Source organism: Hydra viridissima, unplaced genomic scaffold, assembly GCF_058129835.1.
Source record: "Hydra viridissima isolate aposymbiotic clone 2 unplaced genomic scaffold, HvirCarnegie_v1 scaffold_5, whole genome shotgun sequence".
NCBI classification, from domain to species: domain Eukaryota; kingdom Metazoa; phylum Cnidaria; class Hydrozoa; order Anthoathecata; family Hydridae; genus Hydra; species Hydra viridissima.
In genome coordinates this window covers 4,706,497-4,733,034 of record NW_028324304.1, presented here as the reverse complement: position 1 = coordinate 4,733,034, position 26,538 = coordinate 4,706,497, and the positions used below count along the sequence as shown (strand labels likewise).

At 31.2% G+C, this 26,538-nt stretch overlaps 1 protein-coding gene and 1 pseudogene across 7 annotated transcripts in view; both read left to right on the top strand.

Annotated features, from left to right (window-relative positions):
* LOC149888111 (uncharacterized) overlaps positions 1–20,776 on the top strand; it is a 29,099-nt gene extending 8,323 nt beyond the window's left edge. For 3 of the 7 annotated variants that reach the window (XM_090088046.1, XM_090088042.1, XM_090088043.1), the window contains 6 exons: positions 4,024–4,145; positions 5,881–6,112; positions 10,417–10,500; positions 19,597–19,752; positions 20,257–20,277; positions 20,501–20,773. In XM_090088046.1, coding sequence (XP_089944172.1) covers positions 5,881–6,112; positions 10,417–10,500; positions 19,597–19,752; positions 20,257–20,277; positions 20,501–20,553 — 546 coding nt within the window. In that variant the 5' untranslated portion in view covers positions 4,024–4,145 and the 3' untranslated portion in view covers positions 20,554–20,773. Of the gene's footprint in view, positions 1–4,023; positions 4,146–5,880; positions 6,113–10,416; positions 10,501–19,596; positions 19,753–20,256; positions 20,278–20,500 lie in introns of all 7 variants that reach the window. The other 4 variants (XM_090088045.1, XM_090088044.1, XM_090088040.1 and 1 more) reach the window with 3 other exon arrangements.
* Positions 7,199–9,603, top strand: LOC149888112 (uncharacterized; annotated as a pseudogene).
* Positions 20,777–26,538: the final 5,762 nt, after the last annotated feature.

Sequence of the window (26,538 nt, the reverse complement as noted above, 5' to 3'; positions counted from 1 at the left end):
GAACTTGTTGATCATTACCTAAATTCTCTTCTTGAGAAAATTAGCTTAGACAAAAAAATGTTAATGGGAGATTTCAACTTTGACTTGTTCAAATACAATACATCCAATGAAGTTTCTTATTTTTTAGAACCAATGGTTTCAAATTCTCTTTTTCCTTTTATCATACAGCCAGGGCCGCCGAGAGGGGGAGGGGTGCCGAAGGGACAGTTTGTCCCGGGCGGCAGATGTCGATGGGGCGCCACATGCCGAAGTAAAATAAAAATAAATTTTTTAATCTTAAAATGCCATAATTGAAATGTATATATTACTCGCGTTATATCATTATTTTTAATTCCTCGAAAAAATTTTAAAATACGAACTCATCATTGATTTCGTACTCTATACGCTGTTAAATTAAAAATGTCGCTTGAGATTTTCGCATTCTTCAGACTAAAGTAAAAAAAACGTAAACGTTGATAATTAGCAATAACAAACAGTGAATACAATTTAGAAATAATTTTATTCAGAATTTAGAAAGTAATAGTAAATATTTTTCAACTCTTTACGATCAACTTATTTATGGTAATTCATGTTTAAGATTTATATTTAACTATTGAAATATTGATTTATGACATAAACTTTTTGAGATTGCGTAGTTCACTATGCTATTATTTTATTGATGCGTACGGTTATTTACAGTAACTGTTAATAATGAATCGTAAAAAACTTTCTGGTGCCTAAAATAGGGAATTGGCTTCCAAAAGGGTAAAAGAATGTGAAAAAAATAAACAAACGCTCCAAGAATTACGTTGGTTTTATAAAGCTACTAATCAAAATACTGTTTTGAAGGTGAGTTAGTAGAAATATATAGGTCTATATATATATATATATATATATATATATATATATATATATATATATATATATATATATATATATATATATATATATATATATATATATATATATATATATATATATATAATTTTCGAAGCAATTTACGAATATTTTTGAAATTAATCATTTTTCATACAATGCCAATATTCGTTGCAGAGGGTGAAAGATCTCTTAGTAAACTTAAGATTATAAAAAACCATTTCAGAGCCACCATGGGACAAGAGCGACTTTCAAATCTTATGATGTTTTTTATTGAAAATGATCTCGCGAAATCATTTTCATATGTGAAGTAATTAATAATTTTGCCTCGAAAAAAGCTCGAAAATTTTATTTAAATTAGGAGTTGTTTATGCTGTGGTTAGTTAGCAAAAAATGAAATAAAGTTAAAGTAGCTATAAAGGCTTAATGTACTTTTTTGCTTCTATGCTAAGTATATATATAAAGCGAAGTCTATAAGCGCCAAAAAAGGCTTTGTCCCGGGCGGCTTGAAGGCTCTCGGCAGCCCTGCATACAGCCTACACGCATTTCCACTCATTCTGAAACGGTAATTGATAACATTTTAAAAAATTTTTACTCTTCTGAAATAATCTCAGGCAATCTTACCGCTTCAATATCTGATCATTTTGCTCAGTTTATAATAATGCCGCATTCCAAAACCCAAATTTCACCTGAACCTATTTTTAGGAGGTGCTTTAAAAACTTTAAAAAAGCTGAATTTATCCAAAATATTTCAAATATTGAATGGGATGACTTTATAAAAGAAGAAAATGATGTCAATTATTCCATTAAAAAGTTAATCGAAATTTTTGATTGTATTTTGAACAAACATCCCCCTTACAAAAAATTGACAAAAAATTAAGTAATTAGTGACAATAAACCTAGGTTAACGAAAGTCATTCTCAATTCAATAACAATAAAAAATAAACTTCATAAAAAAAATTTTAAATCAAAAGACTGTAGAAAGAAAAATTTACTTTTTATAAAGCTTAAACAATATCGTAATTGTATAAGCAATCTTATAAAGTTTATCAAAAAGGAATATTACACAAACTTTCTTAGTCACAATATCAATAATATAAAAAACACTTGGAAAGGTATCAAAGAGTTGATAAATGTAAAGCGAAATAAAAATTACTCCCCAACAAGCATACTGATCAACAACAACCAACAAACTATTCCTAAAGCTATCTCTAACCATTTTAACTATTTCTTTACTACGATTGCTTCAAAATTATCCAATGGAGTTCCAAATTTTAGATTCAACTTTCAAAAGTATCTGACCAATCCTAATAGTAACTCTTTTCATGTGCAACCAATAACTGAAGAGGAAACCCTCGACTATTTAAATTCCACTTTCATAGAAGGTAAGAGTGTTGGACCGAACAGCCTACCAACAAATCTTCTTAAACTTGTATCAAAAATTCTAAGCAAACCACTAAGTATCATCTTAAATAATTCATATTGTAAAGGAATATTTCCTGATGTCTTCAACCTGGCCCAAGTTATTCCAGTCAACAAAAAAGGATCTACGGTTGACTGCACCAACTATCGTCCGATCTTTCTAAATTGAGCAAAACATTTGAAAAAGTTATGCATAACAAAAAATAAAAATTCCTAAACCAAAATGAATGCTTACATAAACACCAGTTTGGTTTTCGTAAAAAACATTCTACAGCTCACGCTGTTATCGAAATTACAGAAAGTATAAGAGTTGCTCTTAATAATGAAAACTTGGCCTGTGGGGTTTTCATTGATTTACAAAAAGCTTTTGACACCGTAGATCATGACATTCTCCTATCAAAGCTTAACTATTATGGTGTACGTGGCAATGGTTAAAATAATACCTTTCCAACCGTCAACAGTTTGTTACTTTAAACGGCACCTTCTCAGACATTAAAAGCATTTGAATTGGTATTCCTCAGGGATCCATATTAGGTCCTCTTCTCTTTACATCTTATTTACATCAATGATCTTAATCTTTCTACCAAACATTCAAATACGTATCATTTTGCTGATGATACAAATCTTCAATTAATGACAAACTCCCTCAAAAAACTAAATAAATATATTAATGAGGATATGGCCAGTCTTGTTCAATGGCTCCGAGCAAATAAAATCTCATTTAAATACTAAAAAAACAAAAATAGTAATATTAAAGACGCAATATACTAACTTTTCAAAAAAAAACAACAAGAATCTTCTAAAATACTTGAACTTTAAGATAAGTGACCAAAAGCAATGGCTGCTTTTGGTCACTTATCTTAAAGTTCATATCTTAAACAAAAGCAAAGGCTGCTTTTGGTCACTTATCTTAAAGCTCATCTATCACAACACCAAGATAAGTTATGTCTAGTAACATAACTTATCTTGGTGTTGTGATAGATGAGAAACTTTCATTTAAAACACACATAAGTAACCCAACATCCTGTATCTTACATTCAAAGTTCTTCGTTTCTATGATTTAGTTCAGTTTCTAAATCGTTCATTTGTCTGGGATCAACAATACGGACTCCTTTCTTCCATATTTCGTAACTACTTTAACAGTAGGACAACGTGTGGGCATAACTTAAGATCAGCCACTTTTAACAACTTAACCATCCCACAAAAAAACAAACAGCTAAATATGGAATAAATTCCATTACACATCAGTGTATCCTTTCTTGGAACACCCTTTTTTTACACCCTAAAAAGAAATTTTATCCTTAGATCCAGGAATCTGTTCTTAAAATCACTCTATTATATTTACCTAAAAAGTAATACTTAAATTTATTCTTTACCTCTATAACTTTTTTCTTTATGTTTATGAACATTTTATAATTTCTTATTTCTGTATATGTGTATATATGTATGTATATGTGAATACATTATGATAACTATTTGATCTATATTTTAACTCTTTTTAAAGTCTGTTTTATAAGTGTTACTTATAGTTTTTTGTAAAGTTCTACTTTCACCATGTGACCAGTTTATTTCTTATGTTTTTCTCTTGTTTTTTCTTTACGTTATTTAAGTCAATGCATTTTATTAATGAATTAGTATTTGCAATAACCTGTGTTTTTTGTAACATCCTTAGCAATCAAGTCATCCTTATATTGATATTGATATTTCAGGAAATGGCAGATAAACATTTGCATTTTTTTTTTATAGATTCATTTACAATTACCTGGTATACATGAGACAGCAGGCGTTACTTGGGACAGAAACATTAACTTAGTTTTTGCAAGTTTGACAGTCTTGGCATTGAAACTATTGGGTTTATCAGTGCTATTGTTAAGTTTAATTATTTTATTTTAAAAAATTATTGAATACCAGAGCTATCAAAATTACTGAAGCTAAGTTAAAATTTTTGTCCCAAGTTACCCTTTTAGTCCTAAGTATCAAAGTTGACAGTATGCAAAATCACAAACAAAATTTTAAAAAATGTTCTTAGAATCTGAAATAAGAATAGTTTTTTTTCAATTTATTCTTTGAGGACCAAAGCTATATTTTTTACCGTACTTAAGGAATGTTATGTTGTAAGGATTTATAGATTTTTCATCTCATTTTGGGTAAGAGATTTCATGATCAAATATGAAATAAACAGCCCTAATATCGTTAGTGCAGGTTAACCCTTATATAAAGATTTTGTATCTCATATAGGAATCAGTGACATATGACTGGTGTAGGTCATCAATTCAAAGCTTAACTTTATCATAAGAAGATTAAAACTTTAAAAAGCATCTCGAACTTTAAAAAGTATCAAGCTTGGAGTTGAAACAACTCCAAGCTTGATACTTTTCTGCTACTGTATTAGGAACTAAAACAGTTATAATTTCTGCTACTGTATTAAGAACTAGTCAACAAAGCTATTAAGCATCACATTGATAATCAATTTAAATTTGAAACTAACCCAAATGTATAAAGTAAATGTGTACCCTTCTAAAATTAACTTAGCACATGCAGTTGTGTTATTGATAAACAATGTCATTACAGTCTCCCCAAAAAAGTTGTTTATAAAAGATTAAGAAAATGTTTAAAAGTCTGAACCTTTAGTGTTTTTTTTTTTTTTTTTCAGTTAATCTGTATTAATATGAGCATTCTAAGGTACAAAATCAGGTATAAAAGAGATTTATGATCTAAACTTAGATTTTAATTACTTAAACTTTATCATTTATGTAACATTTTTGGAGTAACATTTAAGGACATTCAAATTTTTCGGAGAAAAGAAACATAACTTGATAAAGCAATTATTCTTTTTACATGAGACTTAAAAAAAAGTAAAGGGGACTTTTATAGCAATAACCGATTTAATGGTTAAAATAATAGCTGGAATTTATTAGAAAAATTAGAAAATTCTTATGGTTTCATTAAAAAAAAAATTATTTGCAAAATAGCTTGTAACAATTCCTGTCCTTGTTTAAACAAAGGTCCAGATTAAATTTTTCACATTTCAGTTTTAAAACAAAAAATGGTTACTTTCTACTTTTGGTCAACAGCATCTGTATGGCCAAATAAGTTATATGATGTTTTAGAACTCTTTTACTGAAGGCTAGCAAAACATAATTCTGCAGTACAATCACGCTTTAGCACCAGGTTTTTAACTTCAGATGAAAGCAAATCAGCAGCTGCATGATTAAATTTTACTGAAAGAATTTTTTACTCATTAAAATTCAGTTTGGATCTCAAACTTGTTCAATGAAATCTTAATAATTTTTATTCGAACAAACAAAAACTTCATGTTCTGTATTTTTAAGAAATTTCTTTGTGTAATTGGGATACATTAAATAATGAAGCGTTAAATTTTTCAAAAGGTGATACTTAATAAATAGATTTACCTTTTTTTAAAAAAATATATACTTTTACTATCTAATAAAAAGTTCTTCATTTGCATTTTTGTATTGGAAGGCTGCGGCTCGTGCATATATTTGAATTCGGCTTTTGTGGTATGTTAGACTGGCCCCTCCTGTTCATAAAATAATACACATAAATTTATTTCTTAACTTGTATATAGTATGTAATATTTAGATGTTATTACTGCAATTGGTCTTTCTTTTTCTCTCTTTGCGATTAACAAGCCAGTCAAAACCGAGAATCAAGTGTTCTGATAATAGAGAGGAGTTCTACAGTGAAGACGAAGATAGGTGGCTAAGTTGCAAGACAAAATGCACTGAAAGAAAATCATATAATGGATGCAAAGATTGTTGTTTTCTTCAACGAAGCTCTTTACACCCAACTCATAATAACTTTTTAACGTCAAGTAAGTAAAAGCATGCAAATGTGTTTGAATACAATATTTGGTATACGTTAAGTTTATCAATGTATATAATTACATTTGAAATATGTAAACATGGGAGTTTATATTAAGTTGTTTTAAATCAGTTTATATTGTTATTAGGGTTAGGATTACAACTAGGGCTAGATATAACAGAGACATTTTATCTAAACTTTTTTGATTTATGATGATTATGATCCGTTTCTTCACTCTTAGCTTGCTGTTCACTTTTAGCTTGGCATTAAAGAAAATACGCTTGGGATTTGTTCATAAAATTCATTACTAAATTTAAAAAATTTAATTTTCCATTATTATATACATTAGGGGTAGTCATTTTGAGTGAATTTTTGAAAACGAAGTACATACCCAGCTAGAGTTGGAGCAAATATGCTACAACTTAGTCAAAAAATTTTTTAGGTCAATCGGGTGACTTTAAAGTCCCCCTCAAAACTAAGGTTGTTAAGAAATTGTACTTCAAAAAAGGAAAAATAGGGTATGTTCAGAGTGTTTGAGGGGAACTTAAGTGAAAAAATTATTTCCGTTTTATTTTATTTTTTTGTTATTTGTTATCTATATTTTCATTTTAAAAGGGTACGTCATCATGTTTTTTTCATATTCTTAGTTAAAACGATATTTACGAAAGAAAAAAATGAAAATTTTATGTTACGCAAGAGGTTATGAAAATCGGCAACGATAAAAAAATTCTTATAAAATAATGCCAATGAAAATGCGCTGAAGATCCTGCACTGTATTTTTAAGTCACTAAGAGTTTTTATAAACAAATTGTACCTGATATTGTGTCACATTATTTTATTTTTGTAAATAACTTTCTTATTTACTTGATTGTTATTAATCGAATTACAATGTAAAGTGTAATTGGATTGAGGTTTTTAACTAATTACAAACCATTAAATCTATTTAGATTGAATACACAAATGGAAAAAAAAATTGTAAAAGATATTTGGAAGAGGATGTTTCTCAGATCAAGCAAAAGCAAAATTTTTATCATAAATGAGGCTAAACCAGCTATTACATTTACATATCTAATTTAAAAAGTTGGTTTGAATTTTAAACTTTATGTTAAAAATTAAAATATTGATTTTTTTTTCCTTAAGGTCTTTAACTCCCTACTTGAATGGATATTCTTCAACACATTACCTACAGAAGATCACTACTTCCTCATAATGTTAAGAAGTCAACAATTTTGTCATGCACTCCTAACAAGATTTAGGGTTACAAGAGATGTGAAGTAGATGATTGTGAATGCATTTTAGGTTTAATTAAAAGACCATGGCTTAAAGCGGGATTTCAAGTAATGTCAGATAAAAATATTATCAAGAACCTTATGAAGATTGACAAGAAGTATTCAGGTTTGAGTAGAAATAAATACCGAGGAACAGCTAGAGACAAGGTTAATTAAGGGGAGTTCATTTCATTTTTAAAAAACCTGTTTTGGATTGCTTCAACAGATTTAAAGAACCAAATTAGGAAGGATTAAAAACGCTCAGATAAATATAAGCACGATGATTTAACTTTTTTGGAAGAGCAGGAAGGACCGAGACATTTTAGTTTGGGATCAGAAGATAAAAAATTTAGCAAAAAGGTTTTATGTTGTTTTTAGTGGGTTAATTTGACCTTTTTTTTTTTTTTATCAAAAATTGGTAATTTAACATACATTATTTGTTAATACACATACACTATGTTAAAACAAATTTTAGGTATCTGAAGGTGTGAGGAAGAAGACAAGGCTAGAAGACGAATCTCCTAAGATTGACGCTACCTCAGAATTAGACTTGAGTTTCACTGACACTAGCGCTGATTCTGATTCAGAATTTGAACCCGAAGTTTGGAATCATAGAAGAGCAGATGATTGTAACATTACTGCCAAAGTCCCTAAGAATATTTTTGATGAAAATGTATCTATCATAGCTACAGCAAATGATGTCTCCCCCAATGTCTTACAAAAAATAACTGGAGGACTTCTTCAAGATTGTGGAGTTGATTTAGCAAAATGCAAAGCCAGTGCTTCAACAGCATTAAGGAAGACGAAAAAAACTGCCAAGGATACTGCAGAAATTGCTAAATTAGATATGAAGAAGGCCGTGGAAAAATGCCGTTATCCCTGTATAATTAATTTTGACAGAAAGACTTTGTTTGAAATGAATCATGGAAAAAGACTGAAGAATGAAAGATTAGTTGTGCTCGTTAATATTGAGGGGTGTCGCATCTTCTTGGAATATCTGCCTTGCCGTCTTCTTCAGGTGAAGATGTGTATATAGGAATCATGAAAATACTAGAAGAATATGACCTCATTTCAAAAGTATGCGGAGTATGCTTTGACACAACTTCAAGTAATACTGGTTCTAAGAAAGGATCACTTATTAGAATTGCAAGAGAGATAGACAAATACCTTCTTCTACTAGCATGTAAGCATCATATTATTGAGCTTAGAATGGTTCATTTCTGTGAAACAGTGATAAAAGAGAATAGTGTAGGGCCTGAAAATCTCTTATTCGTAAAGTTCAAACATATGTTTGAGAACCCTAAATTCAAATACGACAAAAATAACCTGACCTCATTTGATTGGAAAACCGTGGAAGGAACAGTTTTGAAGGAAGCTGCAAGGAAAATTTTAGATTACTGTGAGAACTATATTACTAAAAAACGCAATATGAGGAATGACCGAAGAGAGTTAGCTGAACTAAACATGAAGTATTTATCCCCTTCTGCACATTTCAATTTAAAGAAAACTGGAGCTGTTTATCATGCTAGGTTTTGAGGCAAGAGTTTATACTACCTTAAACTTCAGCTTTTGTGCAAGCAACTCACATTTGTGCAAGAAAATGATAATCTACACGAAGACTTGAAATCTGCGAGTTCATAGAGAGTTTTTACACAAGGTGGTACCTTCAAGCACATAAAGCGATTTAATCTCCTGCGTCTGATCTTGATGCAATCTTTCAGATGAATGAGTATAAGAAAGTTTGCTCCAACCCTCTCTCTTTTGGTTAATGAGTTTTATTATTTAATTTTTTCAATGATAGGGTTAGATAATCAGAGAGTGAGAGACTGGTTGTCACTTCCACCCTATTATTGGTACACCCAGTCCTCGTTTAAGAATTTTGAAAACTTTGCCAAAATGTTAACTGTTGTCAATGATCATTCTGAACGAGCAATCGGAATGAGGAAGCAGTTTGTGCAAAGATACGAAAATGAAGGTGACAAGCGGAACAGACTTTTAACTGTCGACAAAGTAAGGTCAACTTTCAAGGTTTTTGGTGTGGGAAAAAGTAATATTACAAAAAAAAAACTATCAGAAAGCCTGATGTCACTCTTTAAACTGACGAAAAGGAAATTGTAGACTTAGAAAATTATTGTTTATTTTAAATTACTTATTTCAATTAATGCATAATTTTTGTCTTGATATTATTTGAAAAGATTTTTATTAAATGGTAAATTGCTTGTTTAGTTCAAAATAGTTTTTTTTTTTAGTTGATTTAAGCAATAATTTTTGCGGCTGTTGATCTGAATGAACTTTAAGTATGTAAATACATAAGTTGCTGATTTCATAACTCTTGCGTAACATAAAACTTTCATTTTTTCCTTTCGTAAATATCGTTTTAACTAAGAATATGAAAAAAACATGATGACGTACCCTTTTAAAATGAAAATATAGATAACAAATAACAAAAAAATAAAATAAAACGGAAATAATTTTTTCACTTAAGTTCCCCTCAAACACTCTGAACATACCCTATTTTTCCTTTTTTGAAGTACAATTTCTTAACAACTTTAGTTTTGAGGGGGACTTAAAAGTCACCCGATTGACCTAAAAATTTTTTGACTAAGTTTTAGCATATTTGCTCCAACTCTAGCTGGGTATGTACTTCGTTTTCAAAAATTCACTCAAAATGACTACCCTCAATATGCATATTACTTAATAAATATTTTTAACAACTTATCTTACAAATATGTTCCTTTAATATTAACATATACAAATAATAATATATTAATGTTGATAATAATATGTAAATAAAAGACACTCAAATCTGTTAACACCTTTAATTAGACGCATGCCTAAATTGTCTTCCCCTTAAACAGCAATTATAACATGTACTTAGGTTATTTGTTAATAAATTTTAACAAAGCGGCAAAGTATTTTCTTAATAACCATTGTTTATTTAAAAACATTTTGTGCAATAAAAATACTTCTGTTTGTATTTTTTCATATTTGTGCGTTATTTACATTTTTGATTTTTGAAAAATATTTTGAATATATTTCTCTTTAGAAAATGGTACTGATAAGTTTTTTTCAGTTCAATCTACTACCTCTAATGCTATTCTTGAAGGTTCAGATGTAATTGTTCAAGCTAGTAAGTTTTTGTTATAGTTGTTTTGGTTTTTATTGACTAATGATCAGTTTTTAAGTTTATTTTGACCTTGTTAACGTTACTTGATGAAGATACAGAACTTTTACTTTAACTGTTTCAATTTCTATTCTGGATTCAAAAGAACTTAGTGATCTTTGCATGTTTTCCTCTTCTGAGTTTTAAAATTTGTAGTATGAAGATACACATATATATACACACACATATATATAATTTTTATGATTATTGTAATGTTGATCTGAAATGATTTGAGGGATATGTTGAATTATTTTTTTATTAGAATGACAAATAACTTAACAAAACAAAAGTAATAGCACATTACAAAATTCTTATATATTTTATTATATATTCTAAAGACTACCCTCTTATTTACAAAGTCATTCACAAACTTAGATCCCTTAACTGTACCAATGGGTTATTTTTTTTATCATTATTATTGTATTAGGGTGAGTGACCCCAAGGTTTTTAAATATCCTTGTACCCATTTTAAAAAGTTTCTTTTTGGGCCAAAATGGTATAATATAAAATACTTCTTACTTATATTAACATTTAGGGGGTCCTCCAATCATTTGAAAAATTCACATTTACCTATCATAGACTATAAACTGTTATGAACTTCTTCAACGGTTTTTCATGTTTCAGTTTGAAATAATAAATGTTAACTTAGTTTAATGACATTATATCTTTGATTATTATATCCTTGCTGTCTGCATTTGACTTATTTAAATATTTTTGAACTTCCTTATGAGAGAAAAATCTGGAATTTTTTCCTGTTATTTTGAATATATGAGTTTGTAAGCAACTATCTTTTTTAATTGTGTAATAAAAATTTTACATATTTACTAATTTTTATCATTTTTCATTTCATGAGTGACAATAGGAAAATTTAGTAGCATTAAATACTTCTCATTATTATTTACCAACTTAGTTTTAATGGCTGATGGTACCTGTGGTGGTTTTTTTTACCTTCAAATGACACAACTTACCTTAACTGTAACTTACCATTTTTTTGAGTAGTATGACCTGTAATGACATCTCCTTCCAATTCACAATTAAAAAAAGGTACAAGGAAGTCCCTTTCAGTATTTGGTTTGGTTAAGCTATTTCGCCTGAAGATGCAGTGATCACTGGTGCCCGCCTTTCAACCAGACGTCAAGTACTCCGTTGCTTGATGTTCCACACAAATGTTCCAAATAAAATCACTAATGTAAACCGTTTTCAATGGGAAGCAGCAAGACTAGTATTGAACCAACTTGTGGTATTTTATGGCGAAGCGAATATTCTAATGATTTCAGAACTCAAAGTTTGTGAACGCATCATACAACTGCTAAAGGAAAATGCTAAACTCAGGGCGATACCAAAGGAACGCAGGTCATATGCATCAGTAAGCAGGATAAATGCTACGGAAGCTTCACTATGTGAGACTTTTCCACTCTGGCCAGCTGATGTAAAAAAGCCTATTGCGTATGCTGAATATATGGCATTTCTCCACTCCATGAAAACCTACAGAACTGCAACTTTTGGATCAAAATAAAGCATGTTTTAAGTAATGTGCGAAAGCAATTGGCACATAGAAGAGCTGTTAAAGAGAAGCAAAAAGCAGATGAAGAAGGAGAAGAAACAGCAACTCGAAGCCTGTTAAATACAGATATTAGCAATGAAGGTGAATGTGACTTGAATTTTGAGACTCCGAAGACAGGTAAAAGATGCCATTACCGTTCCTCACATACTGGGACATCTGCAGTTATTCCTCATAATGTATTGAAACTTCCCAGACTTTTTGCTTTATCAAAGCCCTTGAATATGTCTGCAGCTCAACAAGCAACATTTACAGCAGCTTTGATTGAAGAGTCACTAGGTAACAGTTCTAATCCGTCTACTTCTTATGCTACTGCAGACAAATCCCGGAGAAATGTTGTTCAGTAATTGGTAGAAGACTATAAAGAACAATGGGTTACACAAGACTTGGCAACTCTTCATTGAGACTCAAAGTTGATGACTTCTTTAACTAACAAGAACGCGTCTGAAGAACGGCTTTGCGTAGTGGTTGGAAATGCAGAAAATTTGAAGCTACTTGGCGTTCCAATATATCCATCTGGAGAAGAAAGCTCAGGCAACAAAATAGCTAATCTAACACTTGATCTGTTAAATTCCTGGTATTTACAGAGTCAATTGTCAACATGACATTTGACACAACCACCTCTAACCCAGGCCACGTTTCTGCAGCATGTGTGACAATCCAAACCAGACTTGGTAAAGTCTTATTATGGTCTGGCTGTCGCCATTATATTGTTAAAGTTGTGCTTTCACACGGATTTGAAGATCTTAAAATTGAGACTTCCAGATCACCTGATGTAGTTCTTTTTTCAAAATTTCGAAAGAACTTTAGTCTTTTAGGCAAAACCTTTAAGAATTCGTCTAAAACACGCTTTGACTCAACGAAGTCTTACAGTCAAGTAGCCAAAAATATTCCTTCTTCATGCAGCTCTGAAGTCCTGAGGGCTACTCAAGCTGAGCTTAAACTGAGACGTGATGATTACAAGGAGTTTATTTATTTATGCGCACTCTTCTTAGACAAAGAGGATACAGAACACAGTGTTATAACCTTTAACAAACCGGGTGCATTACACAAAGCAAGATGGATGGCCGAACTAATCTATTCTATCAAAATATGTCTGTTGCAACAGCATATTAACGATCTTCCTCGAGGGAGTATTACAACCGCCCACCAAGTGCAAAAAATATATGATTTTGTTGAATTTGTGACACATGTCTACAGCACATGGTGGATGACGTGCTCATCAACTGCAGATGCTCCTTGGAACGATCTTCAGCTCTTTCGCAAACTTCTGCAATATGAAGCAGTAAATGATAATATTGCAAAGAGTTCCATACGTGCATTTCAGCGCCATTTGTGGTATCTAACAGTAGAAATGGTGCCTCTGGCTCTATTTAGCCATTTTACACCATGCGCTGAGAAACGTCTGCTGGTCGACCGGTTGCTTGAAATTCAACCAGCCGCACCTGTTACATCCCCAAGAAGACGATATGAGACAGGTTTTAGAAAGCCACAGTTCCCTTCTAAAAAAGATATCACATTATCAACTAAACTGGCAAATTTTGTTCTATTAGATTCATGTTGTCCGTTTTACGCACTAAAACTGCAGCCAAGCTTTTTAAATGAAGACGTTTCTTGCTGGCCTGTATCTGGAGCATATCAAGCTTCAATCACTAATATTCAAGGAATAAATGTCATTAATGACTGTGCAGAAAGAGGGATTAAGCTTAGCAGCGACGTTTTAATAGCTGCCTAGAATGAAGCAGTGTACCAATACAAATTGCAAGTAATCGAAAATGATCGTCAAAGGCAAATAGGTTTAACAAAATCAAGCTAAAATTTAATAAGCAACTAACTATGCACTATAAACTATTACTACTCTATTTTTAACTTTGCTGACAATAAGTGAGCACTAAATAACTTAATAAAAATTAATAATATAATGCTTTCCAGCTGCTTTTCTTGTTATAATTGTCGCGTAATACATTATTCGCTATGTTAATCTATATACAAAACTTTGCATCAATGGAGGACCCCTTAAACATTGACTTAGAAAATTGAAATTTCACACAAAAGATTAAAACAATATTTGGAAAAAAATTAAGTTAGATACAGTCAAAATTTTAAATGTTCACAAAAACATGGGGCATTTGATGCACCCTAATATATAAATATATATATATATATATATATATATATATATATATATATATATATATATATATATATATATATATATATATATATATATATATATATATATATATATATATATATATATATATATTGATTTGTTGATTGCGAGAAAAAACTACAAGCTAACTGAGCCATGGTACCAAGTATGAGGTTACTTGATATGTTTGAAAAGTATGATGGCACTTCAGATGCTGCTGTCTAGATTCAACGAACGGAAGTGATTGCTGAAATTCAGAACTTAAAGCTCGAACTACTTTTTTAAATTAGAGATTTTCCGATTCAGAGTAGCTGCTTATGCAGTGTACGATGCTTTAACCGCGAAAGATAAAAAAGATGTAGAAGAAGTCGACCGTGTGTTTTTAGCGGCGTTTTCTGTAGATGCCTACACTGCATATGAATTGTTTACAAAACAAAAATTATGTGACGGAGAAAAAGCAGAAATGTTTTTGGCTGATTTTAGACGATTAGCCTATCTTGCTAAATTACCAGAGGAGTCTGTGCGTTTGGCGTTTGTTGTGGGTTTGCCAGAAGTCTTATCATCAAGATTTCGAGCCGTAATGGACCCGATTGATATAATTTTACCCAGAGTGAGAGCTGCTTTGAACTGTGCAAAAGTGATTGACAATGATGCTGTTAGAGCTGTATCTAGACGCCATGCTACAAAAGCTGCTTTAGTATGTTACAACTGCAAAGGTTTAAACCACATTGTAAATAACTGTTTGTTTGCAAAGAACTTATGCCGGAGGAGGATTTTTTGTCGTTTTAAATGTGGTCCCCGACATGATAAAAGACCGCCTCACCGGGTAGAGTTTTTAAAATCAAATGAGGAGCTTTCACGTCGACCAAACTTGAATCTTCTTCCTTGTCCAACTAAAGATCTGATTCTTAAAGTGGCAAACCTAAATGATGAATGGGGTCCTGAAAAAACGCTTTATGGTAAAATGGATCCTGGACCATATGGAGGCTATGAAAATGAAGGAGAGTCAAATGGAAATGGAGAGAGAAGTCCCAAACCTGTTGGGTGAAAAAGTTGTATCTCTTGGAGATAAGAAAGAAGGGAATATCTGTGGTAGAGGCAGAGGAAGTCATGATAATGGTAAAGGAAACGGTAGACAAGATGATGGATTTAGAAGTGGTAAAAGCCAATCAGATATTGGCAGTGGAAAAGGGTGGAGCCTTGGTGGTAGGAAGTTGCGAGCCGCATATTATTCTAAAGGAAATGGAAAAGAGAATCTTCCTGCACGAAATTACATGGACAAGAGATTTTGAATTGGCGATAAAGTTTGGCTGAAACCACCAAATGCGAGGTGCCATACAAAGTGGCAACCAGCTATGATAACTCGCAATGCGTCAAACCAAATCGTAGAAGTGAATGGCATTCCACGTCATGTGAAACAAATTAGGCCTCGAAATGATACTCTTAAAGGTGTATTAGAGACGAACAAGGAAAATGTGGAAGCTGAAGATAGACCCCAAGAAATCGACATGCTTTTGCGACGGAGTGGTTGGGAACAGCGCATGCCTTCGAAATTGATTGCTATTTGTATGTTCAATAAGGATCAAGGAGGAGTGTAATTCCGGAAAGTTCTACAACGTTAAATGTTAATTAAATTTTAATGACGTTAGGGATTTAATAGCTTTATTAGTTTTTACCAATAAGAATTGTAAATATGTGTTTGCGGTGATTTATGAGGGTATTTGGAAGGATATTTTAGGAAAAGCATAGGGTATATATGAAGGAGAAAATTTGTAAAAAGAGAGTTTTAGGAGAGAAGATTATTGTTATTTATTGATTTGTTGATTGCGAGAAAAAACCACAATATATATATATATATATATATATATATATATATATATATATATATATATATATATATATATATATATATATATATATATATATATATATTTAGTGGACCAGTGAAATGTTGCCAAACAGCTGATGAACAATACATAAAGGTTATTCATGAATATGAAGCAAAAGGAAGGGCGGATTGCAAAAAAACCTGGAAGAGTAAGGAGTTTCCTGCTATTGGTTTGCTTAAGCCTCTGCTTAAGCAAACAAATGGCTAATTCATCGAAATATATACTAACATCAATGGCAATTGAGAAGATAAATAATATCAAACTGCGACAAAAAACTTTTTTTTCGTTAATTGGTTTTGACAAGGCTATGTCTGTGTGTTTCCCTAATCATAGCTACACCTTTGCCACAGCAATCTTATTTTTTAGTTAGATAATGTCGAGACATTTATTGAGAATATAACTACAGTCGTTTTATTGACAATAAATGCATATTAAAAGCCTTCATTAAAATTAGAAATGTTGTTGTTAAATAAATGATGATGATGATGATAACGATGGAGCTGATTGTGCTATTAATAATGATTTATCAAGGCAGATGCACTTACTATTAATATCTAAATCATATTCTTTGATTGGATTAAACTTTTATATATATATATATATATATATATATATATATATATATATATATATATATATATATATATATATATATATATATATATATATATATATATATATATATATATATATATATATATATAAGAAAACATCAAATAATACGTATTCTTTAAATACAGATATTAATTTGTTATGAGAAATTTTCACTGGATTATGGTTGCTAGTATCATCTGCTCGTAAAATTATTTTAAGTTACAAAAAACGGTTTAAAATTAACTGATGTCAGCAGTTGAATGGCTTCTTTCATTTTTATCCTTACGTAAAAATGTGAAAAATGGTGTCCAAAATTTAGTTTTAACAATTTGCTCATTATCGAGATTAATACCGCTATTTAGAGGGGAACATTGGTGCCTCTTTATCTCAAAAGCCTCAGGGACCTTCCGATCAAAATTTTTTGTCTCTTCTTTAAGAGTCTTTGTTCTCTCCCAATTAATTTTTTCTGAACATGACTTACTATGTGTGGCTATTGCAGACTGATGATGTTTGCTCACGTTTAAGCTTTTTTGATGCTGACTTCGAGTTCTATTTTTTAACTTTATTTTTCCAACGTATTTTTTTAAACAGTTACATTCAACAAGTTCCAAACAAGTTCCAAGTTGGCTATTGCGTGGTAATTTAGATTTATTTTTACACGTTAGCAGTGATCTTAAGTTAGGATTAGATTTAAAAACTCCTCTATATCCAACTTTTCTAAATATTTTTTCTTAATTATGGTGACAGTGATGGTATCCACGGTAATGATAGTGTATGGAGAGTGTCATACTCGGATTAAATTTTACTTTTCTTTATGGACAGTTTTTTACTAATTTGGTTTGCAATATTTACCAGTTAGCTTTTGTCGTACTCATTTTCGTTGAATATGTGAATTAGAAAAGTTATCTCATTTTGTAAATAAAAATCACTGCATATGGAGTAGGCTCTGTGAACGTAACCTTTAAATATTGAGCTTAAATTTTGGGGTCGTGATTTGAGTGAGGTTTAATTTGAATATTCGTAATTGCTTCTTTTCTGTAAACTTTAAACTCATAATTACCTTTGGTTTTATATTTTACCTATTTATTACCGTTACATCGAGGAACTTCATAGATTTATTTTCGCTTTCGATTTGCGTATTGTATTGCAGGGTGTTGTTTATTCAAAATAAATTGGAATTGCCCTGCTTCTTGAATTTTTTAAAATCTAGCATGACTATCATCAACATATCTTAGATTATGAATCAAGAGGAGGTTTAACTTTTTTGCAATTTTAAAAGCATTCTCTTCGTGGTATTGTAAAAAAGATTCCGCCAGTATGAACATGAACGAAAGACCAATAGGACCGGAATTCTCCAACTCATGAATTTCTTTTTTCCACAAGAAATAATACTGATGTAAACAAAGCTGTATCAGCTTTTTAGTTTCTGATATAGTAAGCTTGGTAGAACATTTGTAGGAATCATCTTTATTTAATTGATATAAAAGAATCAAAGAAGCTTCTTTAAGTGGAATTGATGGATAGAGGTTTACTACATCAAATGAAACTTGAACCTCATTATTTTCTAAATTCCATGAGTTTGTTTTGTTAATAAAGTCAAAAGAATTTTTCAACTGTGTTTTGTTTTGTTTAAGGTTGTATTTTTACTTTTTAAAGGTTGTATTTTTACTTTTATAAGGTTGTATTTTTACTTTTTTTACGATTTAAACTTTTGGAGTCTTTGTTTTGAACATAAACAAATAATAATAAGAAAAATTTGATTTTATTATGATGAGTGCCAAAAATAAGATTGTCATTGACCTTTATCTCTTTATCTCTACGCCCAAGGACATTATTGTAAGACTTGCTTGTGTATGGTACTTTGAGTTGATTTAAAATGTTTGGTGACATAGAGGGGAAACTAGGAAGTGTTAAGACAATACTGTAAGGAATTCAAGGTTTATTAGAGCACTTTAAGACTCAATCCAGTTCGATCTGTGAGGATGATGTCCAAGGAACTCTTTGTGAGTAGGCATATAATCAAAAATGTTGTAAAGATACCTCATGCTTTTATTGATTCGGCGATTAAAATAAATAAATACAGATGTGTACATTTAAATCTTAGAAAACTATGCCTGGCCATGGATCACCCCTAACTTCAACCCTTATTCCAAATTGTGTACCAGCAGGATGGGACTCTCCCCATACAGCCACAAAAACCCAGGAGAGGCTCACAAAAAACATGCCGGATTTTTGGGAGAAAGTTCCACCAAGCTCCCCAGGTTAAAACACTTTGACTACAGTTTATGGGCATATGTTGATTCAAAGGCCTGTGCGTCTTCACAGCAGTATTTGCAGCGCTAAAGAGCTCTATTCTTAAGCAGTGGAATGCTATGCCCAAGGAGTATGTCCTGAAGCCATGTAAGAGGTTTAGGCCCAAAATCGGCTGTGATCTAGTCCAATGGTTCACACATGTACCTCATCTAAAGTTCATGGAAAAATAGCATGAAATAAATTAATTTGCCGAAAGTAATTTTGTGCTGACTTGTTTTTATAACCTACCATTTCCAAAAGTTAGTGCAGACTTTAAGGTTCGCATGGTGTGTAAACAAGCAAACAATTTACCACATGCACATGTTCATTCACTTAGTTAAGTTGATGTATTTATAAATAAATAGATATAAAATATTACTGAGTTCTTTACTTTTTATGTTTAGTATATTTTTATTTAGTATATTTTTTAAACCTCAAAAACTTTTTTTATTTGCTTGGTTTTTTCTTATTTCATTTATCTCTTATTTCTTGAAAAAAATTGTTTAAAGACTACCATTTGTAGTTGTGCTATTGGATATCTTGAGCAGATTTTTATACATACATGAATTTTTCAGATGAGGCAAGTACATCGAAGAATACAAGAAAGCAAACTTTTTATTATAAAATATTGTTGACAATTACAATTACAACTGCAAGTGGAATTACAATTTTAATTTTAGTAATTCTTATTACTAAATGGCTAGCAAGTTTAAAGAAAGGGAGATATTATGGTAAGAGTTGATATTGTAAAAAAATATATTTTGAAATATGTTCTAAATTATTTTAAGATACGGTTTTTTTTGAAACTTCTATGATCTGTTACAATAAATTTGTCTGTATTTTAAAACTTAAAAATAAAGTAGTTTTACTTTTTTTGCAGTTTTATAATTTTCTGGTTAGTTTTTCGTTTCAAGAGATATTAGAGTTTGAACGCTTTCATTAAGAAATACAATTTTGATGAATTCTTCTAGAAAATTTCAACAACAAAATATCAAGCTTTTAAACTTCATTTTTTAAGCAATTTCACTTTAAATATTATTTTTTCTCCGAAAAATTACATTTTTTTTCTTAATTACAAAAATCATTTGTTTTATCGCAATACATTTTTTAGTGGTGCTGGGTATGATTGTTTTTTCACTCACAATCTTTTTTAACTTTAAAGAGTTTAGTATATTGGTTGAGCGATAAAAAAAATGTTGTGTTTTAATTGATTACGATTTCAATTTTTATTTTAGGTGTTACTGATACCAACTCACGTGAGTAATTTTTTCTAATTGTATTTTCTTAGAGATTTTAAAAACTGGCCTTTTTTTATTATTTACTCTTCTTAACTATTGAGGGCATCTTTACGTCATTATCTTGAAGAAAGGTTTTTTACCGACCATTTTTAAATTTTTTGTTGGGTATAGAGATCTTTTCCCTTTAAAAAGTTACAAATAAGTCGATGGATTTGACTTTCCATAACTGTTCTTTATTTAGTGAAAGGTGCTCCTCCCGAGTACGCTCTCCCAAATTCACCTCCCCCAAGTTAATAAATAATGAAATGTTTCACGACAATGGCCGCTTTTTCTATTTTTATACCTTAAACGTGTAAATGTGAAAATGTTTTATTATTTTCATAATTTATATTATATCTTTATTATGTTTTTACAGTTTATTTATTGTTTATATTATAAGTTTATATTATATCGAACAAATTAAATTTTCTATTTAAAATTCCGCTATGAATTCTCTTAGTAAAACCTAAAACCTCTTATTTTCTTTTTGTGTATGATTCAGATGTAAATATTTTTGTTAATAGTCCTGTTATTGTTTTTTTTTTCAACAGCTTATTGATTAATAAAACTGCACTAAAAAGCAGTTTTACTTTACGTTACTCATCCCTTGGAATTGCTTGCAATAATCTAAGAAGAAATATAAACTAGCATTATGACAATGATGCATAAAGCTACGCTATGATAATTGTGACATAATGATGTCCCAGACTTTTCTTCTTTTATTATGCAGTACAGACGGTAGTTAACTAGATTTTCTATTGGAAATCACTTCAAAGTAGTCGCAGTTATTCAAACACCAATGTCTTAAAAAATAATTTCTTCAATTTTCTTATTTACTTTCTTTCTAAAAGCTTATTTATTAATCCTTTAAAAAAATAACATTAAGAAGAGTTTTTAAAAGTAACAGTTTTATTGTTACATTTGAAAACTTTCTTTAAACAATATTTTCTTGTTAATTTTATTTACACAGCAAGCCTTATTAAATAACGACAAGAACTCAAGCTGTGTTCTTGAGCGTAAATGTGTTGCGTTACACAACACATTAACGCGCATGATCAGAATTTAGAAGAATCTTGATATCTCAAATACTTAATATCTCAAACTTTTTTCCCAGACTTATTTCTGAAAAGTATTCCTTTGTAAGTTTATTTGATTGTTTCTATCGAACACGAGAATATGCCGCTCTTTAAACGTAAACTTACAATCAAATTTATGATATATAAAATAGAAAATGAGTAGGTATTAAAAGACGTGGGGAAGAGGATGTCTATCAAAGAAATAGTCCAAAAGTGTGGTGCTATAAAGAAAACAATATTAATTTGGGTTTAGAATAAAAACAAATTATTGATTTCGCTGGATATCTAAAAAAAACTCTAATATCACATATTTTAAATTCGAATTTCGAAAACTCGAAATAGAATTTTTTCAAGGATATATGATTGCTTCGATAAAACGCCGAAACATTCAGCTCGTTAAATGACGATCTACTAACAAATGTATTATACATGTAGTACAAAAGTGCAGTGTTCTAAAGAACACTATATTAGGCTGAGTTAAGAATAAAGACAAATTTACAATCTAACCTTACTGAAAAAAGTGGCAAAAATCGAAGTGGAAGAAACTTCTTACATTTATTTTTGAAAGGGTTAACTTAGCCATTCTCGCGCGTTGGTCGCAAAAAAAAAAAAATAAAAATTTAACCATTCAAAGGCATGATGTTGAAAGATGTTGTAGGAGAGCTGGATTTTAATGTATCTGAAGACCAGACAGGAACAAAGGCTAGAGTCACATTTTGTAATTTTTTAAGTTTATGTGTCTATCCTATATAAACTTATGAATAGTATGTACAAAACTATTTTTCAAGTCAGAAAACGAAAAGAAAATTAGGAGAGAAAAAAAACCCTGTCCAATAGAAAAAGAGGCATAGTCCGTTGTTTACAAGAGAAAAAACATCTCTAAATTTATGCGAGAATTAGTATCAAGTGGTCCTAGAAATACAGTTATCATAGAATCCGATATAGCCAACCTAGCTGACCCAAGAATGCTACCTATATGGGGTGATAGTGTAAACATCCCAGAGTCACCTAGTGCAAATTTTGAAATCTTTTAGAAAAGTCTGCAGAAAAAAAGCGATATTTTTCTTTGCTTTTTTAATTGAAGTTATTGAAAAGTAATGAAGATCTTTTATCAGAATTAGTTTTTAGAATACTTAGCTAATTAACTTTTAGAAATAGTTATGCATTTCTATATGATTGCATCTCATGAAAAACCTGGAATCAATCTTTTAGTGGCGAGTTTTAGACCCTTTGGAGCAAATACTATGCTTGGAATGAGTTCAATACGGTTGCTAAAAGAGCTTACCATTCTTCCGTCGGGCAAACCAAGTTTTGGGGAGAATGTGTGCGCGATGGTAAAAAAGGAACAAAAAAAACACAACTTGAAATAAAGAAACGGGATCACAAAGCAGTGCTCGATGGAGTGGACTGGGCAGTTAAGTGGATAAGGAAAAACGGGGACGACTCAAATTTATCAGCGAATACAGTAGCACATTACGCAGTTCCAGAAGGCGTTGAGCAAGAGTATGAGAGCGAATTACGGGAGTGGATAAACCATGCATAGTTACTGAAATATGATGAACATACGATGGGACCGCCAAATGGCCAGCTACCACTAGTGGCAGTGGTTCAATGCAATAAAAACAAAGTTCGTTCGGTGCTAGACTGGAGAGAAACCAATAGGTTGATCAAAGCGTTCACAAGAGATTCGGACCTCTGTGTTGAAAAGTTGAGGCAGTGGAAACGAATGGGTAACAGTCAAGTAATTATTGACTTGCAAAAAGCATATCTCCAGCTAAAAGTGGATGAGACACTATAGCCGTATCAAACGGTGATGTTTAAGAGCAAACGGTATTGTTTGACGCGGCTTGGCTTTACACTTAATGGTTGCAGCAATGATCATGAAATCAGTAGTGAGCGTCATCGTTGAACAAGATGAAAAAGTGAAAAAAGGGACATTGACATACGAAGATGATATTTTTGTTAATGAGAATGTAGTAAACATGGAATAAGTTAGAAAACATTTCTCCAAATATGGTTTAAAAAGTAAGGATGGCGAAAGGACCGATGGTAGTGGGGCACGAGTCCTCGGATTGGCCGTGAACAAGGTTGACGGAAAACTAATGTGGTCGAGAGGCAATCGGCTGGTGGAAATTCCGCGGAAATTTTCAAGAAGAACGGTTTTCTCCATTTGAGGGCAGTTTGTGAGTCACTTGCCGGTGTACAGTTGGTTGCGTGTTCTTTGCAGCATTATTAAGCGGAAGGTAGTCTCTGTGACGAACGGATGGGATGATAAGGTCCATAATAGGGGGTGAGGTATGTGCTGGAAGAGGTGTTTAAGTGGGTGGAAGAAAATGACCTTGCTCGTGGAGAATGGGAAATGAGTAGTGCTGAGGGTCAACTATGGGTTGATACGAGCTCTTTGGCATTAGGAGCTCATGTCCAAATTGGCAGAGTCACCATTGAAGATGCAACGTGGTTGCGGGAAAAAAGGGACTTTGAAGTTACAAAAATGGAAAAAATTTACCTTCTATTTTGGCATAGGAGAACTGCTATAAAATCCACACCATTAGTCATAAACCAATAAAATTTGGTGGCAATTTAGCCTATGCCAATACCAAGATATGGGTAAAATTTTATCCCAATCCTTGCAGTACAACAAAAGTTATGGTAGTTTTAATGTTGATTTTTTGTTGATTTTTTTACTATTAGTGCAAAACTTTTCCGATTATAGTCCATTGCAAGTCCCCAGGCCATAATGTAGGTGTCTCTAGCTGAATATACCAACAACTTTATAAAATAAGGATTTTCATGTTCTTACAAAAATTTTTGCTTTAGGTGGTCAAAACTGTTGCTATTGATTGAGCCCTATTTACAGCATATGCACCATTTCCTATATAAAACCTTGTATGACAGAGCTATTAGTGCCCCATAAACATTCTTTTAACTAAACCACTACCTTAGAAGCTAGTTGAGACACTTTTACAGATTTTTTGATGAAATATTGATGAAAGTTTTAAAAAATATTCACATTTACGGACACAAGATTACGGACGCGCAGTTCAAAGATGGCGATCGTAATTTAGTAAAAAAATATAAACCAATATAAATCTTGTATTATTGTATCAAGAAAACAGAGCCCAAGAAAATAGAGCATGGCGATGGCAGCAGTAAAAGATTCGACTAAAAAAGTAAAGATTCTAGAAAATAAGCTAGATGAAAAAGACGAAATCTTTAAAAACCTAATATATCGAATTGAACATTTTGAAATTTTAGAAAGACAGAACAAAAATGTACAAACTTTAGATAATGTTGTTATTGAAAGTGAAAAAGCATGGAACATCGTAGCTGGAAAGAACATTAAGAAGACTAAAGAGCAAATTAACATCATCAATACTATTGCAAATGAAACAGCATAGCGAATGGAAAAAGAAAATAACATACTAATTTATGGAATAACCAATGATGTAATAATGATGTTATTTTAGAGAAAAAAAAGTTTTGCTAAAATGAAAGAAACATAATTATGTCTAAAATTATTACAGGAAGATATAAAGATAAAAAATTGACACTTTTAAGATCTAAAATAGAAGATAAATCAGCGCCAATAATTCTTGAATTAGAAAGTAAAGCCTGTAGAAATTAAATGTTGAAAAATGCATACAATAACAAGGACAAAATTAATGGTATTTATTTTAACGTTGATATGACTGAAGCAGAAAGGTATCATATGTATCAACTAAGAAATCAAACTAAAGAACTAAATGCTTCAATTACTAATGCATCGTCGATATATTATGGTATTAGAGATACAAAATAGTGAAATTAAAACGTACACAAAATTAGCAATCAATGAGTTTAAATATCAGTTTATTCAAACCAATTTCGTATAATAATAAATTCAATAAAAAAAAAATTGCAACTAACTCATTGACTAAATATGTTAAAAAATCTCAGACTCGTGATGTAATTAATTCCTAAAAACATAGTATAGATATAAATAAAAATTGTCTAAGTTGTAGATAGACAAATGCTACATCATTAAACAATAAATTTGACTTGTTTCTAATAGATATTGATGAATTTGACTTGTTTCTATTAGATATTCCATCCTTTTAACCTGATATCTATATGATTACAGAAACTTGGTTTAATAAAAACTCAGTTACACATGTAAATGGTTATCAAATAATCCATAATAATTGATCAAAAAGTCGTTCAGTTAAAACACATGGAGGTGGTGTTGCTATCTATGTAAAAGAAAGTTTTGTAGTTTACTCACCCAATGATAGTTTTACTAAAAACATCAACATTGAACATACTTGGTGTATTTTAAGCAGGGCTGTGGAGTCGGAGTCGGAGTCGTGGAGTCGGAGTCGTAGTTTTTTTGGCTGGAGTCGGACTTGAAGTCGTAGTCGGACTGAAAAATTGTTCCGACTCCGACTCCAGTTAAAAAAAAATCTTTCAAAGTTTCATAATTTTAATATGGATTTTATAGATGTTACTCATTAAAATATTTTATGTTCCGTCAGTCTAGAGCACAAGTATCAAACTCTAGCCCTCCAGTTGTTACAAAACTACAAGTCCCATGATGCTCTGATAGCTGTAGGATGTCCAGACATAATGGGAATTGTAGTTTGCAACAACTGGAGGGGACTAGTGAATTTCTCCAGGTCTTGGTGGAAAAGACTCTTCAATAATTTGAATTTAAAGAAGAACAAGTTCTTTCTATCCAACCGATAATATTTCAAACATGATTTTGATAAATTCATAATTTAATTAGTTACTACATTAGAGTTTATTGGATAACAAGAGTTTAGAAAAGTTGTTTGTTCAGAACTTATTTTCTAATAAATACTGTCTAAAGCACTAAGTGAAAGGCACACTTTTGTGTCTAAAGCACAAAAGTGTGCCTGCTAGTTATGCGTCCATAAGTGTGACCGACAGATTACTGCTATTCAAGCTGAAAGAGTTTACAAGATTTACCAGACTAATCTTGATGTGTGTGACTCTCATGTGCCTCAAGGTCTTTGTAAAACATACAGAACTGCCTTAAGGCGAAAAAAGGAAGAAAAGGATGTTGTTTTGCCAAAGTTGTTTGATTTCATACTATCCGAGTCTGAGCTGAAATACGTAGTCACGTGTGTGACTGCTTGGCTTGCAAAATCGGACATTTTAGGTTTCA